This window comes from Balaenoptera borealis (genome assembly GCF_965194805.1).
Source record: "Balaenoptera borealis genome assembly, chromosome: 1".
NCBI classification, from domain to species: Eukaryota; Metazoa; Chordata; class Mammalia; order Artiodactyla; family Balaenopteridae; genus Balaenoptera; species Balaenoptera borealis.
In genome coordinates, this window is record NC_138860.1 from 79,111,994 (window position 1) to 79,132,398 (window position 20,405).

A 20,405-nucleotide genomic window follows, 5' to 3' on the forward strand; every position below is an offset into this window, starting at 1 on the left:
ATATACACATATATATATAATATATATATATATATATATATATAATATATATATATATATATATATATCCAGAATCTAGCAAGTGTCTAAACATGGTGAGCATTCAATAAAAATGTAATAAATGGAAAATGTAATGAATCTTACCCACTCTTGTCACTGACTTATTTTGATCTTTAGTGATTCTGTCCTGATTCCAGTCACTACTGGAGCCCACTCCCTTCCTATTTACGAATGAAAGGTAGTATCATTCGTCTTTCTTACAAATCCTCCACACCTAGTTCTAATGTATTTAATGTAAATTTACATGGGAAACAGAAAGCAAAAGGAGTCAGAAATTATAGAAGGAAAGACTCAACATTCTTTGGGCCTGATTCCTAGTTTGTTTTACTCCCTCTATTTGATGTGGTAAGAATTTGACTACACTCCGAGTAAATGATGTACTCTATGCCAACTCCTGTTCTTGGCCCCACAACCCTTTTATTATGCAGAACTTAAAACTAGGCAAAGGGATGCAGAATATACAAGTTAGATGGTAGACTACCAATTAAAAACATTACTGAAGTAGGACAAACATGCAGAGAACTGTACAAAACATAAATATGCAACACAATGAGGTGTTCACACACTGAACTCTTATATGTAATGAGCATTCTGAACAGAACACTGGAAATATCTCCAACACTTTCTCAATGCTCCTTTACATTAAACACACTCCTTCTTTCCCTCCCATAAGTATAACCAATAACCTGACATCCAACACTGTAGACTGATTTTGCCTGTTTTGGTATTTTACATAGGTTGATTCTTACAGTACACATTCTTTTGTGCCTGATTTCTTTCACTCAGCATTATGTTTATGAGATTCACCTCTACTATCTTATTTAGTTGTAGTTTTTTCATTCCTGAGAGGTGATTGTTAAATTGTCAGGGATTTTGTGAGCAGGTAGCTTGAAATCAGGCATGGTGGGAATATTTACACTATGCAAATCAACAAATACTACAAATGAGGGCTTTTTTTCAAGGTGAGGGGTGTCAAAGATAAACAAAGCTGGACACTAGTTATAGTAGTAAGGACAGATTTTAATCAGTAATATACTATTGCAATAGGGTAGAAGGTCCAGTGTGAACTGAATTCAACTTCAATTTGTACAGAGGTGACAGGGGTTTTAAAGAAGAATGAGGGAGTGGAGAAGGGATTGAGAATTCACTCAGTAGAGTCAGGGAAGTAAAAAATTTTAAAGGGTTGGTCCGTGTAAATGCAATTAGGCCAGCTGTGTCTGCTATCTGGCAATGATCTAACTTAAGATTCTACTCTCCTACAGAGACCGGGTGACAGAGGCCTTATCTTTCCCGATGATTATACTTTAAAGGAATGGCTTTCAGGTCCTTTGAGAAAGACACTCCTGAGTTAGATCCATATACATCTCAAAGGGATAAGGGAAGGAGTCACAGTTGTAAACCCTTTTTAGTAAAAGCTCTAAGAAAGGGTCATCAAGGGCCTATTGGTGTCAGCTAGAATAAATAGTAAGTTCTTCTGACAGCTTTGAACTTTCTCAGGCAGCAACTTTATTAAGGTGGTGGCTAGGATCATCCTTGGGATGCAGCACTGAGCTGTTAGAAACTATGTGAGTGTTTGTTCAAGATTTTTAATGTGTATGCGTTTGGTGGTGGGGGTAGCCAAACCTTTTGTACTGAAGGTCTATAGTTCTTATAGGACAAGTTTGAGGCTTAGTTAAGGACAAGGTTCAGAGGAACTGGGCTAGGGTTTGGTCAAGGGGAGAATCTTTGTCAGGGAAAAGCCAGGTGCATAATTTTTCCACACACCAGCAAAGATAGGATATCAGTTGGAGGGGAGGTAGCAGAATTAGTGGAGATCTTTCAAGGATAGCTCATATTCTAGTTCACAAAAAGAAGTGAATGAAAATGAAATAGAGAAGGGTGGAAATTTTAATTAAAAAGATAGTTGTTATTTATCCATAGTTGGCATATGGAGATTTAGAAACCAGAATAAATCAATAGTCATTAATTAAATAAAATTATTAGTTAAAAATCTATTCATAACAATCAAGGAATAAAATAACACTTTGGCTCAAAATCGAAATGATTAGTTAAAGTACACACACAAAAAAACAAACAAAAAAAATAACCCTCACAACTCAGTTTGAAAAAAGTAAAATCCTCAAGGCATAGATTAGGATGTAGAGAAGGAAAAATTTGTATGAACAACATTGAAGGTATGAATGGGACTGGGAAAGTGAAAAATTTATTTAAAACCTTTTGCAGAATATATTATAATTTATAAATACATTTTTACATTCATTATCACATTTGATCATTATTACTTTCATATGAGGAAAGTAGTATCTTACTCATATGAAATATGGAGTATCAAACACTTGGTTAGGTGGCCAATATCACATAAATGGCTGGAAGAACAACTGGGGTTGAAATCTAAGATCCTGAGGCAGGGCTCTTTTCAGAGCAAAATAACAGCAAAGAGGAAGCTCCTGTGTGTAAGAGAAATAAAACTGCTATAGATACAAGCAACAGGCAGGATTAGGTGTCTGCCTTGATCGTGTTTATGTCCTCAGTCTGTCTCCATCCTTATTCTCTCAGGGTCCAATAAAGCCAGTCACATTTTAGAAAGATCCTGTCATAATTGGAAGGTATATGCTTTCTTTCAGGTCGCACGACACAGGAACCCATTTGAACATAGAGCTCCCACACGAATTATTGTTTTTACTGAAGAAAATCTTTGCCCTGAGAGATATTGATCTCAACTTGGAATGGTGGTTATTATTATTGTAGTGAACTACTCGATTATGAAGTACCACTGGCTAATGAACTTCTTGTATGACAGTTTCCCTTCCTGAGGGAGCATTTTAGCAACCTCAGGAGGTTTGCGCAGAGACCCAGGGGTTTCTGCCTCTATAAGGACCCTATTGAGAATATAGGTCATGGGAGAGGAACCTTTCATGGTTTGACTTACTCCCATAGGTTCCATCGAAGCATTAAACTCCAACTCTTCCAGGCCTCAAGAGTATGTGACTGTAACACTGTAAATAAGAGATTGGAAGTGAGCAGAGAGTTTTTTTCCCCAACTCCAGACTCTGAGCGGTGGCTGGGCTGCCAAAGTCAAGAGCCCTCCCACTGTCAAGCTCTGGGTAAGAATTTTGTCAGTCAGGCATTTCTGTCATCATGTTATTTTCTAGTCTGAGCACTAGGAAGAAACTTAGAGCATTCAGAAATAAGGAGAGGAGGAGAATAATTAGGGATCACAGGACATATCATTCAGAACACAAAAACTATTGACACACACACACACACACACACACACACACAGATATTCTGCTTTCCAAATGTTTGAGAGTCTGGGCTCAGAATTAGCAAATTGTCTATGTTTTAATTAGTGTGACCTTGAGAAAGTCATCTCTCCTTTCTGGATTCCAGTTTCCTCTTTTGCAAAATGAAGACATAGAACAAGATGATCTCTAAAATGCAACCCCCTTCTAACTCCCAGCTCTTTGGTCCTATGCTTCAATAATTTGGGCCTATGGATAATGTAACTGTAGGGACTAGAAAATAGAATGCAAGGACTTTGTTCAAAAAGCTTTTTTGGAGTAAGGGGAATAAAATACGATTGCAAAGGACTGAAGTAAGAAAAATGCTAATTTACACATGCGGTAGATTTTATAAGAGCCCTGACTCCAATATCAGGAGACCAATGGGAGAGGATGAGTAACTGGTGAGTTAAGGAGCTGTGCAAGTCGTCTTAATTATCATAATTTTTTCATTAGCCACAGTGGCTGCAATGTATCAAGTATTGTGCTAAGCATCTGGAAGATGGGGCATAATATGAGATTTATTTAATTTCAGAAATCTCACAGAGAGTTGCTTTGGGACAATAAGATATATGCATGAAAAATAATTGTAGTACATGACAGGATATAATTGGAGGAAAAGTGAGGAAGTGTTACTGGAAATTTAGAGGCAGGACAGGTCAGTGTTCACCTTGGATGGTCAAGGGAAAATGTGAGGGAACTTGAGCCAGAAAATGGCTTACATGTCTACGGACTGACTTTGGATAAAGTGTATTCTAGTGAGGGTACACTGTAAACAAAAGAGGCAATACCAAATATAGGGACCCATTTGGCAAACAGTGAAATCCCTATGATGTTGAAAACAGTGTTTAAAATTATGGATCTGTACTAGAACAATGGGTTTTTTCCACAGAGAAAAACTAAGAATGGTGGGTGAAACTCAGATTTCAGGTCAATAGAAGGAAGAAGTTTATCAAACTGAAGCATTTCAACAATGGGAAAGAACTGTTTAATGGGGTAAGGACCTTCTGGCCCTGTCAGTCCCAGCAAAGCTTTGATGCCCATTTGTGGATTTGATGCCCATAACATGGATTCCTTCATGAGTAAGAAGATCTGAGTCTTCACTGCTTTGAATAAAAATGAAAAACATAAGGACATTATAAAGTTTGGTGCAGACTGTTTCTTTTTATTCTGTTATTTCAGCTTTTCTTCTTTTTCTGGGTGATATTAAAAGATCTTTTATTTTTATAAATTGGTGGAATCTCTTATACATTTAAAATATTCTTATTGATCCAAGGAAATCCAAAATTATGGAGGTTACTAGAGTGAGTGATAGTTCCTAATGTTCTTCTAACACTGACTCGAAGTCTCTTGTGTTGGAAACTGAATTACAGTAGTATTTAAAAATTATAAAAGAAAATGAAATAAAACAACAATGTAAGGGGAAAAGCATGAGTATTTTTTGCCATATTGAGTGGGGTGTGAGGGGATTAGTCAAAATCTCTGAGAGTTGTGAACTGGGGAGTTGAAAGAGTACAGAGGTTCCTGTTTTCAGTGGGATATAATGCTTGACCTGGTCATAGTGACTTTGATTTCCCAGGCAGAGTATTCAGGGAGTGAATGACAGCAGGTCATCAGTGAGCAATGAAGCAATGTATAGCTTGAGAATAAGTCTTTGGAGTCAAGTGGAAACTTTACCTCTTGAGAAAGGAAAGAACAAGATATTGGCTTCCAAAATTCAACCTTGAAGCCAACCCCCATGTATATCTGAAAGTTGAGTTGAAGTCTCTAAATAACTCATCTACGAGTGGGGTTGGGGAGACCAGATATGGAGGATAGCTCCAGGAATGGTGCTTTATATTTAAATTTAGAGGGAAGGAATGTAAAACATTTAGGAAAAAAAGGATCTGAGTTGGATAAAAATTGGAGAACTTTATTTTATTTTTAAGCTTTTAACAATTTTATTTTCAAGTAAATATTAAAAGGATGAGCTTCAGGCATTGTTAGGGAGATTCAGTTAAAACAGGTGAACCCAAATGTATACAGCATTCAATAACTTGGTGTTAAATAGGACAGATTAGGAAGTACATCACTGATCCAGCATATATCCAAAGAAAAATATGGTTTGGAAAGACACATGCACCTCAAAGTTCATTGCAGCACTGTTTACAGTAGCCAAGACATGGAAGCAACCTAAATGTCCATCGACAGATGAGTGGATAAAGAAGATGTGGAAAATATATACAATAGAATATTACTCAGCCTTTAAAAAGAATGAAATAATCCCATATGCAGCAACATGGATGGACCTGGAGATTATCACACTAAGTGAAGTAAGTCAGACAGAGAAAGACAAATATCACATGATATCGCTTATATGCGGAATCTAAAAAAAAAAAAAAGATACAAATGAACTTATTTATAAAACAGAAGCAGACTCACAGACTTAGAGAATGAACTTATGGTTACCAGAGGGGAAGGGTGAGGGGGAAGGATAGATTGGGAGTTTGGGATTGACATGTACACATTGCTATATTTAAAACAGAAGACCAACAAGGACTTACTGTAAAAAAAAAAAAAAAAAAAAAAAAAAAAAAATCTGCCACAGAAGAGGCATATTCCATCTCCATTTCACATTTTATTGGCCAGATGAATCCATGAATCTATGCCAAGCTTAACCAGAGTCAGGGAAGTACAATCTTAACATGTACCTGAAAGTATAGAAATACTTAGTAAGCTGCACTAATAACTTCTACACTACCTATGCCTGTTCTTCCTACCAATGAACTTCCTCCTTCATTACAAGTGTATTTAATTTATATCTTTTTTTGGTATCTGTGTGATTAAAAAGAAGCTCATGGTTCTCTCTCTAAAAGAGGAATTTCAGAATTTGATAGATAGCTAAATAAGCAACTTGGCCTTGGCTATGACTTAAAAGTAGTAAGACTGACCTATGACATATGATGGCTGGACAGCAGAAAAAGAATCCAGTACAAGCAGAGGGAACATAATACAAGGAACAAAAACTAGAGGAGGATACTGTCAGTGTAACAGTTGGGATAATATTTTAGAGGAGGCGTACCTGCATCCAAGATTTGAAGGAGGTAGAAGGCAGAATTGGGAAGTAGACAGATATGAGTTCAAAGTGAGGAAAACTAAAGCAAAAGGGGAATCTCTGATCTTAAAATGATTCTGCTGAAGCAAGATCACCCATAGAAGAATTCTGTCCAGAAGCAGTCCTCTGGCATCTTAGTAGAGAAACATCATATGTTAATATTGGAATGAGAAAGGTTTTGGTATAAGAGGTAGTCATGTTGCCTGGGTTTAGAAGAAAGTGTAGCCAGAAAAAAGCAAAGTAAATAATATTAGTTTGGCTGGGATTAGAGGGTCCTGGAGAGGGAAGAAGTGGTAAGAATCTTGGAGGGCAGAAAGAGGAGACTGGATGCCTTTTATAACACTTCGCCTTTACACAAGTATTCCTTTGTGCCTAGAATACTTTTTAAAAAAATTTTCCATCTGGGAACTTCTGACACTTTTTTTTTCATTTCAAATGAAAATTATGTCTTCTGTGAGGTCTTTATGATCTCCACTTCCCACCCAGGGCTCACTTACTGCTCTTCCAACCCTTACCGTATATGCAAATTAGCATTTATCTTAAAGAATTTGCTTATTCATTTAACAAGTATTTATTGAATTGCCATCACGTTCCAGACAAAACTCTAGGCACTTGAAGTACATCAGTGGGCCAAACAAACAAAAAATTCCCTGCTCTCAAAGAGCTTACATTCTTATGGAGGAGAGAAACAATAAATAATTGGGATAATAAAAAAATATTTTTTATATTATGTTAAAAGACAATAAGTACCATGGAAAAAATTAGAAGTAGAGTAGGGGAAGGTGATATCAGTACAGGACATGGATGTAGAAAAGGAGGTAGACTGCAGTTTTATTTAGGGTGGTCCAGGTAAGGTTGGTTGAGAGAGCAAGATTTGACCAAAGGCTTGGAATAAATGAAAAAGATATCCAAGTAGATATTCGGTGGAAAAAATTTTTAGGAAGAGGAAACAGCTACAACAAAGACTGTAAAATGTCAAGTCACTGAGGAGATTTAAGCAGTGGAAAAGAAAGGACCTGATTTAATAATTTAAAAGGATATTTCTGATTGCTGCATCAAGATTAGGCTATTGATGGACAAATGCAGGTAAGAAGATCCATTAGGAGTCAATTACAGTAACAGAGGTTCACCATGACAGTGGCTTGATCCAAGTGAAATATAGATCCTGGATGTGCGAGAGAATGATAGAAACAAGGATGACTGCAAGAATTTTGGCCCATTAGCCAAAAGATGGTAATTGCCATCATTTGAGATGGGGAAGACTATGAATAGTGCCCACAGGAGTTCAGTTTGAGATAGCTACTAGATGCCCAATAGGAGATGCATGTAGGCAGAAGAATATATGAGTCTGGAGTAAGGGAAAGAATTGTTGGTTGGGGAATTCATTTAGAAGTCAACGCATATATGGTGTTCTAAGCCACGACATTGGATGACATTAACAAAGCACTGAGTTTACAAAGAAAGAAAAAAGAAGAATTAATCCTGACCTCTGCAAACTGTGATATTAAAAAGGTAGGGCAAAGAGAAGAAAAATATCACTAAGGTAGAAAGAAACCTAAAGTATAGCATCCCGAGGACCAAGTGATGAAAGTGTGTCAAGAGGCAGGATAGATCAGGTCTGTCAAGAACGGCTGAGAGTCCAAGTAAGCAAAGGAATAAGAGATGCCAATTGCATTTTGCAAATCTTAGATAATTGGTAACTCTGAGGAGGGAAGTTTTGATGGAGAGGATGTGATGAAGTTCTAATTAGGAAACAGGGAAAGAGGAATTAGAGGCAATGAGTATAGGCAACTCCTGGAAGGAGTTTTTTTTCTTTTTTTGTGTGTGATGTTTATTTACTTTTTTTAAAAAACATCTTTACTGGAGTATCATTGTTTTACAATGGTGTGTTAGTTTCTGCTTTATAACAAAGTGAATCCGCTATAAATATAGATATATCCCCATATCTCCTCCCTCTTGCATCTCCCGTCCACCCTCCCTATCCCACCCCTCTAGGTGGTCACAAAACACCGAGCTGATCTCCCTGTGCTATGTGGCTGCTTCCCACTAGCTATCTATTTTACATTTGGTAGTATGTATAAGTCCATGCCACTCTCTCACTTCATCTCAGCTTACCCTTCCCCCTCTGGGAGGAGTTTTATTGCAGGGACAGGGAAGCAAATAGAGCAGTGGCTGTGGGACAAGTGAATCAAAAGAAAGAATTTGGGGGCTTATTTTGTGTTCCAAAATTTGTGAGAATAGTAGCATATTTCTATGGTGATGGAATTTTCCAATAAATAGTTGTAAAGAAATCAGTTTCTTCTCTGTTTTCTCTATTAGAATATTAGTTTCTCACCTTCAGGTGCCATATTTTATTTATCGGTTAAGCCCCTGTTCTAGGTATAATGCTTACAACACAGAAAATGTTCAGTTAACTTCTGCTATATTGACCTCAACACAGTGGAATATAAATATTTACCATTTGTGAAGCAATAAGTCAGAAAAGTGGATTTGAGATTGGTGGAGGGGGAAAGTGGTAGGTAGGAAGGATTGATAAAGTGGCCACAGTTTGGAGTAGAAATGGAGAGAGATAGATTTGCCTCCTGGTTTTCTGTACCTCTTTTATTTACTTAAACCCCCTTATCCTTGACTGGGATTCTCACCAGCATCCAAAAGAGGTGAAACTCTGATCTACATGACCATGAAAGATGCTCTTAGATCTGTGTATCCAGAAGGAAATGGGAGGGAGCTGGGGGTGAAAAGGTTAATTCTTTGGTATCCAGAAAGTTGAAGAAGACAATCAATTAAAATTAGAAATAAAAATATATAGTTAAAATGATGGAATCTTAGTCCAGTACACTACCAATACTTTATCAGTATAAATGATAATTTATACCTTAGACTAGAACTATGTATAAATGATAATATAAACCTTGGATGAGGAATACTTAAATTTCTAAAACCTATATAGATTCCATTAAGCAAGATAAATTGGTTATAGAATGGATTACAGGGGCCCAAAATGGGCTGTATAATCAGAGAAGATGTTTTAAGTCTGATTATAAGATTGGATACTCCGAAGGAGGCTATTGACAGTGGCTGGGGGGAGGGATAGAAACTCTGGCCTCTTAGAGCAGGTACTGAATGTGCTTTACTCTGGAGGTGCAGAGGGAGAAGAAAAGTATTTTGAGCCTTCTTCTTGGGACTTCTTTGGCTCAACATTCTTTCTCATCCTTCCATAGTTTACATTCCAGAGATACGAATGGTGAACAATGAAGCCCAGGAATTGGAGCCAGGTAACAGAGTTCATCATCTTGGGCTTTCCCCATCTTCAGGGTGTTCAGGCTTATCTCTTTCTTTTGTTATTCCTAATCTACCTCACTTCTATACTGGGCAACCTGGTGATATTCCTGGTGGTCTGCCTGGACTCACGGCTCCACACACCCATGTACAACTTTGTCAGCATTCTCTCCTTACTGGAGCTTGGCTACACAGTTGCCACCAACCCCAAGATGCTGTTGAACTTGCTCAGTGAGAAGACCATTTCTTTCTCTGGGTGCCTTCTGTAAATCTATTTCTTCCACTCTCTTGGGGCTACTGAGTGCTATCTCCTCACAGCTATGGCTTATGACAGGTACTTAGCCATCTGTCAGTCTCTCCACTACCCTACCAGCATGATCCCAGCACTCTGTGTCAAGATTGCTGTTGGCTGTTGGTTAGGAGGCTTGGCTGGGCCACTGGCTGAAATTTCCTTGGTCTCCCACCTCCCTTTTTGTGCCCCCAATCACATTCAGCACATCTTTTGTGATTTCCCTCCTGTGCTGAGCTTGGCTTGTACGGACACATCGATCAATGTCCTAGTGTACTTTGTTATCAACTCCTGCAAGATCCTGGCTGCCTTTCTGTTGATCCTCAGCTCCTATGTGCCGATCATCTGCACTGTGCTCAGAATTCCTCCAGCTGCAAGTAAGAGGAAGGCCTTCTTCACATGTGCCTCCCACCTCACTGTGGTCCTCCGTCTACGGAAGAATCCTCTTCATGTATGTGTGACTGAAGAAGAGCTACTTGCTGGACTATGACCAGGCCCTGTACGTGTTCTATTCGGTGCTCACACCCTTCCTCAACCCCTTTATCTACAGCTTCACAACAAGGAGATCAAGGAGGCTGTGAGGAGGCAGTTAAAGAGGACAGGGATGCTGGAATGAAGGTGGAGGAGGCAGGCCAAATGTGTGGAGCTGAGGATATGGTGACATTGGGTATCCTCAGTAGCCATAGATGAAATATCAAGTGCTCAGAGATTTTCTACATGGGATACTGAACTGCTGCCTAGTTTTCAGTGTTAATGCAGCCATTATGCTATTTGCTGCAGCCACGTGTGACTTGAGACCAGAGATTGGAAATTCTCTCTAGTAATATGATGCACTGCAGTGTTTTTCAAATCCCAGACATTTGTACACCATACTTAGGATTTTGGTCAAATTGGTGTCTTACCTACAATATGTAAGTTTTTCAAATTTACTTGATTTAATGTAAATACATTGTCATGTGATAAATGATAATATTTGCTAAATAAATTTTAGAACAAAAAATGGTTTTTCATGTACCATTTATAATCATTTCATGTATATCAATCATTTATGTATTAAAATGGAAAACACTGGTATAGTAGAGAAAAGCATGTTTTAGAGATCACATATATCTGGGTTTAAATCCTAGTTCATTTAGTCACTTATTAATTACATGATCTCTGTAAAGTAACTCAAACTTTCTTAATTGAAGAGTCAATTTCATCATTTATTAAAAATATGCTCTTGATGGTTGTTTTGAGAATTAGTAATAAGGTTTGTAAACCACAGTACAAAAAGTCCAGCATATAACTGATAGTAAAAAAAAAAAAAAAGTTACATTTATTTTTATTTCCTTTACTCTGCCCAGAACTCTCATCATTACTCTGAGTGTTAGAACAATATCAAGGAAAATATAATTAAGCAAAAATACTTCTCAGATACTTTTCTTAAAAGGAAAAAAGAAGTAAATTAGCCAGAGGGAGAATCTGTGAGATGTGTTGGTCTCAGTGGTCTTAATATCTATTCCCAGTATAAAGTATGAAAGTGAAGGAGTAGAGTCCATGGCAGGAAATAGGATTACTTTTTATGTTGGACTACTTCTTTTTTTCATTTTAAACTAATTATTACCTTTAATGTATGAAAAATAGCCCTATAGCTTAGCATACAAGAAATACGAAGATTTAATTATTAGTTGGTATTAGGGATTATTTATGCATTGGATATCTACTGTTAGTAGACAATCAAATGTTGACTATACGAAAATCTTTAATTCTATGTAGAATTACATAGATCTACATAATAAAGATCCCAAAGTATTTGTATTTCTACCATCTTAAAGATATCCATCTATCCATTCGGTCAAGTCAGCACATATTTATTTAGTTCTTACTGTATAGCAGATGATGTGCTAAGCTTTACATAAAATGATGAACAAAACAGATGCTACCCTGTTTTGTTTTGTTTTTTTTAAGTTCCTGTGCTTAAGGTGTTTAAAAAGATTTGAAGATTCTAGACATTAAGATGGCAATTAATTTATAATTAATTACAATTAATTAATTTAAATTGTGGTAATTAGTAATAAAATACACAGGCACTCTCTCCTTGAGTAAGTTACATTTAAACTGAAAAGTAAAGGATAAATCATAATTAGCCGTATTTATGAAAGCAATAATTATTTCTATTTTACAGAATTGGAAATTTAGACTTAGATATGACACTTGCCAAAACTTCAGAGCAAATCAGAATCAGGGACTCTGCATGTGAAAACAAGTTCTTGTAAATAAATTCTATTTCAAAATATAGATATTTTACTGACTATTTTCTCTGAACATAGCGATTTTAAATGGACGAAGGGGATGGGTTGGGAAGAGATTATTGAAAGGAGAGATATGTATCAAAAATAAATGTTATCTCCTTGATTTTGGTACTTTACCCTGAGTGGGAGTTGATAAATCCAAAGATATAAGATATATGAAAGTTGATCTAACATAGCAAAATAAACAATAAAACATTTAATTTTTAAAGGAAAATAAGTATTTAATTTAGGGATATCACTGGCTAAATGGCCCAAACCAGGGTTTTGCATAGCCAACATATGTACTTTATGCAGACCTGGTGCTTTGTTCCCTGGGGTTTCAATCCCTGCGGGAGGGAAATGAAATTTAAATGGAGAGAACGAGGACCTCCAATCCCAGTTTTAGAGAAGCAGTGTTTAATCCTATGGTCTGAGAGTACTGACTCTTTTGCTAAAAGGTTTAGTTATAACTCACTGTTTTTTTAGTTTTAAAACATAAAGAACTGTGTCTTCTGAAAGACAGTAAATTTCCAACATGGGGAGACATTGTTGCATCTTAACCAAGACTCTGTTATTTATGTGTGCAAGGGCAAGGTGTTCTTTTGTTTGAGCCAAAAGTTCATACCACAGTTTCAGTTCTTGGCCCTGTGTAATTTATGTTGTGAAATTTGGGTAACCCAGCATTTGCTACTGGGATTCCAGAAAGCAAAAACTAAAGATTGAATGGCATCCCCTGGAGTTGTACAAGATTAGGGGTCTGGAAGTGATTTTCAGCTCAGAAAAATAATAAAAGTAACAGAAGCATTGGTTAATAATAACTGATATTTGATAAGCATTATAGAAATACTGTGTTCAGCATTTTATACACATTATAGCATTTAGTCTTCAAAATCCTTGAAGATCCCATATTACAGACAGGGATACAGAGGCTCAGGACAGCTGTGCTAGTTCCCCATGGTTGTACAGCTGGAAAGTGGAAAAGCCAAGGTTCATGTCCAAACAGTATGATCTCAAATCCTTAGTCTTAGTGACCACCTAAGTTTACTCTAATAAGGAGAAGCTATCTGAAAATTAGAACTACCTAACATTGTAGGAGACTACCTTGATTAAGTGTTCAAGCAGAAGCTAAATTACCTTTGTTCAGATATGCTAAAGAGTGATTCCTCACAGGTGTAGAGACAACTTTATGTCTCCAAAGGTAACTTCAAGTTCAGAACAAATGGGGAAAATAGCTACTCTCTCATGCTGATGACCTTAAGCAGAAAGCAAAGCACTATTATACATAGGAGATACTCCTGTACTGAAATAGGGCTGGGCCTAGGAAGAGGTCAAGGGAGTGAAGCAATGAAGAATATGGATGGAATTATCATCTTAGTCTCGTTCCTCTGAATTCTGCCTCCACCTGTATGACAGATCCTCCCTCCTTCCTCCTTTATTCCTTCTCCTTTTGCTACTGTAACCTGATATGGGCTTGTCATTGGTGTCACCAATAATTTCTTTTTTATTATTAATTTTTATGGAGTACAGTTGCTTTACAATATTGTGCTGTGTCGTGTGTGCAATGTTTCTGCTGTACAGCAAAGTGAATCAGTTAAACGTATACATATATCCCCTTTTTTTAAGATTTCCTTCCCATTTAGGTCACCACAGAGCACTGAGTAGAGTTCCCTGTGCTATACAGTAGGTTCTCATTAGTTATCTATTTTATACATGGTAGTGTATATATGTCAATCCCAATCTCCCAGTTCACCTCACCCCCGCTCTTCCCCACTTGGCATCCCTAAGTTTGTTCTCTACATCTGTGTCTCTATTTCTGCTTTGCAAATAAGATCATCTGTACCATTTTTCTAGATTCCACATATAAGCGATAATACATGTTACTTGTTTTTCTCTTTCTGACTTACTTCACTCTGTATGAAAGTCTCTAGGTCTAGCCATGTCTCTGAAAATGGCACTATTTTGTTCCTTTTTGTGGCTGAGTAATATTCCATTGTATATATGTACCACATCTTCTTTATCCACTCCTCTGTTGATGGACATTTAGGTTGCTTGCATGACTTGGCTATTGTAAATAGTGCTGCAATGAACATTGGGGTGCATGTATCTTTTTGAATTATGGTTTTCCCCAGGTATATGCCCAAGAGTGGCATTGCTGTGTCATATGGTAGTTCTATTTTTAGTTTTTTGAGGAACCTCCATACTGTTCTCCATAGTGGCTATGCCAATTTACATTCCCACCAACAGTGTAGGAGAGCTTCCATTCCAAAGGTTAAGGTTATCCTTGTGAAAAGAATCAATGTGCAGGATTGAAAGAGAGGGAAGGACAAAAAATGGTACATATTCAAAGCAACCTGAAGCACAAATACTAAACTTTGGAAAGTTTAGAGGAAATAAAATAGCCTAATGGCTGGGAACAATGAGGCTATAGGAACCATTATATTTCATGCCAAGAAAAATTGTGAATTCAATGAATAATGACACATTAATAGCAGTGATACTTTGAGGGTTGATTTTTTTTTTCTTTTCTTTTTTGTACATTTTTAATTGCAGTTTTAAAGTGAATTGTAAGAGAACCTCAGCATTGTGCATGATAAGAGAATGTCAGTATTTCAGGGTTCTACATTTTATCTGTAAAATGTGACTTTTTTTTAATCACAACAAAAGTAAAATGTTGCTTTGTACCTGGTGTCTTTTATTAAGAATTTACTCCCCCCATTTCTCAGAGATAACAGTCGGGAGTTATTGTCACAATATAATAGAAATGTTAGCAACCAGATTCATGTAAGGACTAAGTGGTCCTCATGAATTGCGTAAGACTCTGTACTGCTCGTATTACACTCCATCCTCTCTGTAGTTTGCTGAGTAGTGGAGGGGTAAGCTAAATAGTAGTTTTTGACAGGAACTGGGAAGGCTCTTTCTTTTTAAATAACAATGCAATTGGCATATTTGGGAATGAAGATAAAATTTGGAACTAAGATAGAGAAGATAGAGTGTATGTAGAAGGGCTGCTAAAATTGTAAAACTTGGTTGCATTATTTGTGGAGGCTCGAACTTGTGAAGGTTAAATACCATAATATTTCCATTTGTTCTGCATTTTGATTCTGAAAAGAAAGCTGGCTTTGCCCATTTCTTATTAAAAAAACTTGTTGTAAAAAAAATAGCAGTGATAATGATTCATTAGACTCCAAGGTCTCCAAAGGCCACTAAGTGAACCCTCTGTACTTAACAGAGCATCTAACATAAAATTGCTATTCAAACTTTTTTTTAAATAAATAAATTTTGAAATCTGGAGGAGTAAACCCTTTTACCACTTTCTGTTTAATTAGTCATCACATTTACTCACTGAATACCATATTTCCTTTGGAACGCTTCTTAGGTTTAGTAATTGGTCTAGGATCAAAGCTATGTAAAATGGGCATAAGATCATGGCATATAAAGACCTGTCTCTGGGATCAGATAGACTTGAGTATCTGCCTTGGATTCCTAACAATTTATTCTGCGTACTTGGACTAGTTATTGACACTCTGTGTTTCATGTTTCTCATTTGGAAAAAAAAAGAAGGTTTAATATTTATTTCACAGGATTGTTGTGAGGATAAATAGGTCAATACATGTAAGGCCCTTACCATAAACTCAGACAGTTAAAAAAAATCTTATCTCTTATGCATATCAAAGAGCCCTAGAGCTAGGAATGATCTTAGTAATTATCTAATCCAGCCATTCCCACATCTGACTCATCATCAGAATATTCTTGGGAACTTTTTTCTCAATCATAGGTTCTGATGATCAGTTTGGGAATCATCAGTTTGGGAAACCACTGACATAATCCAAACATGTAATTTTACAGACAAGGAAAAGGCACAACTTAGTGGCAGAAAAAGGTATAAAATCTTGTCCTTGAACCCCATAGTCCAATAGTCTTTCCATGATGCCACAATCACCTGAGGACTGAGAAATTCACAGAGGAAAGAACACACGACTCCTAGTACTCATCGAAGACTGGTAAGATATCATGAAACTTTGGGGGAAAAATTTGTATAATTTCTTTTCTTGAACACTGAACAGATTAAATGAAAATATGTATTTACTGGGGACAGAGAATGAAGTAGAGTTCTTAGGTTAAGTCCCAGCTCTGTCACCAACGACCTATATGACTTTAGGCAAGTCATTAAACTTCTTCAAGCTTTTGTTCCAACACTTAAATAATGGTGGTATCTGACCTAATTACTTTAGTTCTTTTTAAAACATGAAGAGGATTCATATATGTAAAAATATTTTAAATGGTAAATTACTAGAGACATATAGTAGACTATTACCGTTATTAATTTCGATGTCACTCCAATGGCCTAAAATTCTACAACACATGGTGTACATGATCAGAACATGGCTGTTAATTAACTTTGTGGATTAAATAAGCTAAAAGTGGAGAAGCCTTCTCTCTAGTGTCAGGAAATTGTTTATTGATGTGGACTGCTGAACAACATGGGGTTCATTACTGGAAAGAGGATTGGGGGAAAGTTAACAGCAACATCAAGAACCATGGTGTCTTTCATGTCTCTTCTGTCCTGCTCTCTGGCCTCACCAGCACGTGGGACCACAGAAGAGAAGGTCAGGAGTCTAGCTGATAGAGTGTAAGGAAGAACCTAGCCTGCACTATAAAGCGGGAAAACCCACGTGTACTGTTTTCAGCTACCACAACCACGTTAAAGGCGTCGATGTAAACATGCTATACGATTGCTACCAATGACTTGGACACAGCAGTTTTTCATTCTTGCTTATAATAATAGAACAAGTAGCTATGACAATAGAAAGAGAAGCATAATCATGAACAAGACAAGGAACAGCGCAATGCTGAACTTCCCAGGAGTTTTTTCAGACTCTCTAGGATCTCAATCTAGCTCCCAACCCCACCAGCCCTCTTCTGGCAGCAGAAAAGCCTCCCAATTGCATCTTTCATATCTTTATTTCTCAGGCTATAGAAAATGGGGTTGAGGAAGGGAGCAAGGATAACAAAAGGGACTGCAATTGTTGTGTCCCATAACACTGAGTAGGTGGCTGAGAATCGCAAGTACATGACAGCCACACTGCCAAAAATACAACAAGAATACAGCAAGGTGGGCAGCACAGGTAGAAAAGGCTTTGTGACGGCCTTCAGCCGAGGCCATCCCCAGAATCACCACAATGATCCGGTTGTAGGATAGGGCGATGACCAGGAAGGAGGCCAGGATCTCCACTGCACAGATGGCATCCACAATGACCACCAGGGATGTATCTGTGCAGGCCAAGCTCAGCACAGGTGTGGAGTCACAGAAGATCTGCTGGGTCTGATTGGAGTCACAGAAAGGCAGGGTGGTAATCCATGAAATCTCAGGAAGCACAGGAGGAAGCCACAGAGACAGGATCCAGCTGTCAGATGGATACAAAGTTTGGGAGTCATGATGGTTGGGTAATGGAGAGGATTGCAGATAGCTATGTACCTGTCAATGGCCATTGCTGTCAGGACACAGTCTTCTGCAAGACCAAGTGAGTAGAAGAAGTACATCTGCATGAGGCAACCAACAAGATAGGTGGTCTTCTGCTCACTGACTAAGCAGGAGAGCATCTTGGGGATGGTGGTCATGGTATACCAGATCTCCAGGAAAGAGAGGACACTGATGAAGAAATACTTGGGAGGTGTTCAAGATCAACTTTTTTCTGATGAAGAAATACATGGGAGGTGTTCAAGATCATGTCCAGCTGGATGACAATGAATATCATTAGGTTTCCTGTTATGATCAATCCATAGATGAGAAGCAAGGGAATAAAGAGTAAGAGGGCACATTCATGCAGGTGTGGGAACACAGAGAAGAGGAACTCAGTCACCCTTTTCTGATTTCCACTGGTCATCACCTGTGTCATCTGGGAAAGTAAGAAAGGAGACAAAGAAATTCCTGGAATTGGGATGGAGATTACCCATTGAAAATTGCTTCACTCTTCTATGTAATCAGTTACTTAAGCTGACACTGGGGCCCTACACAGGCCAGTTAGAAATATCTCTCAGCTGCACCTCTATGCCAGAAACATCTGAAATATTTGCTTTTGGACCCCTAAATGAATCTTTTTGTAAACATCTTCAAATGATACAAAGAAAACACAAAGCAGCACACAAATTTAATTTTCTGGAAATATTTTCTGGAGGTTCAGTCACTTTAATTTCTGAGTTTTTCTCCCCACTCTCTGCCCTTCTGTGTTTAGTTTTAAAACACATGCCTTTCTTTCTAACTATTCTCAACTCCTGTTCTTTAGAAAAGCAATTTAAAAATAGAAAATACTATCAGCATCCCTTCTGTCAATAAGTCTTCATGTTGCTCTCCCATCTTTTCTAGCTCTGATATCTAATCTTAGTCTGGCTAAAGTATTCAGCTTTATCTCTCTGCCTCTTTTCTGTTGGTTTCATAGTAACAAGTCTATTTTCCATCTAGATAGTAAGTACCCAGATATCAGGACTATCCCTCCTCTCCTCTGCTTTCTCTGTAAGTCCCTTCCCTTCTCCTCTCTCAGTTGTTGATATTGATAATTGCTCAGGCCAAGAGTCTCTCCAGAACCACCTTGTACCTGAGTAGTGACCATTGAATTTTGAGCAAACATATAACTTCACCCCTACACATCCCATCCCTCCTAGAAAGGCCACATATAAGAGCCAAAGGGAGGAAATCATCCTGAATTTAAAACAAAACAAAACAAACAAACAAAAAAACCTCCTCTAATAACTACGACAATCTTGTGAAGAAAGTGTCACAAAAATCAGCTGCAAAAGAAATCAGGCCAGCATCTAGTTGTTGGGGAGAGAGGACAACTAAATTTTTTGCAAGGCTAATTAAACTCAGTGATAGCAGTATGCTTATCTCTTACCTTGACTATTTTAACATCTTTTTCACTGGTCTTCTTACCTCCATCAAGTCATTCTACAGATGAACATTTCCAAGCATGGCTTTTACTGTCCCTCGTCTTTCCAAAAACGTTCAAGGATAAAACCCAAAGGTCTTAGCCTGATATTTATTGCCTTTTCTCATCAGGTTCCTGTCAATTTTTTTTTCCTTTTACCTTTTATAGATTTCAATTTATTTTTTTTAATTTTTAAAAATTTTTTCTTGGTGTGTACTTGATTTACAATGTTGTGTTAGTTTCAGATATACAGCATAGTGAATCAGTTATATATATATATATATATATATATATATATATATATATATATATATATATATATATATATATATATATCTCCACTCTTTTTTTAGACTCTTTTCCCATATAGGCCATTACAGAGTATGAATAGAGTTCCCTGTGCTGTACAGTAGGTCCTTATTAGTTATCTATTTTATATATAGTAGTGTGTACATGTCAATTCCAATCTCCCAGTTTATCCCTCCCCCCCTTGGTAACCATAAATTTGTTTTCTACATCTGTGACTCTATTTCTGTTTTGTAAATAAGTTCATTTGTACCATTTTTTTAGATTCCACATATAAGCGATATCATATGACATTTGTCTTTCTCTATTTGCCAGTCAAATTGTTAAGCCAAATATTTTTCTACATACCCATCAGCTCTGCCATATAGGACAAATTTCCTGCATTTTTATTTTTATGTCATTTCTCCTTTCTATTTTCTTGATCTCTTCCTGTTGGAATCCAAGTTGCCAATGTCCGGTAAATGTTCCCATTATCATAGAAGAGTTATTGATCCTCACTGCCAGAAGTAAACCCTCTCATAGAATTACCATATGGCCCAGCAATATACTGGGCATATACCCAGAGAAAACCATAATTCAAAAAGACACATGCACCCCAATGTTCATTACAGCACTATTTACAATAGCCAGGTCATGGAAACAACCTAAATGTCCATTGACAGATGAATGGATAAAGAAGATGTTGTACATATATACAGTGGAATATTACTCAGACATAAAAAGGAATGAAATTGGGTCATTTGTAGAGACGTGGATAGACCTAGAGGCTGTCATACAGAGTGAGGTAAGTCAGAAAGAGAAAAACAAATATCGTATAGTAACGCATATATGTGGAATCTAGAAAAATGGTATAGATGAACTGGTTTGCAAGGCAGAAATAGAGACACAGATGTAGAGAAC

General features: G+C 37.2%; 1 protein-coding gene and 1 pseudogene across 2 annotated transcripts; one reads left to right on the forward strand and one right to left on the reverse strand.

Moving 5' to 3' along the window:
• Positions 1–5,914: 5,914 nt before the first annotated feature.
• On the forward strand, positions 5,915–15,434 carry LOC309635550 (olfactory receptor 6N1-like; annotated as a pseudogene). Its single transcript has one exon. The product of its transcript is annotated as an olfactory receptor 6N1-like (transcript).
• On the reverse strand, positions 14,787–18,173 carry OR6K6 (olfactory receptor family 6 subfamily K member 6; the record flags this gene model as incomplete). Its single annotated transcript, XM_082407853.1, is given in 4 exon segments — positions 14,787–17,367; positions 17,369–17,652; positions 17,655–17,940; positions 17,985–18,173. Coding segments are annotated over 4 exon segments (957 nt in total). The 3' UTR covers positions 14,787–17,169.
• Between the last annotated feature and the right edge of the window lie 2,232 nt (positions 18,174–20,405).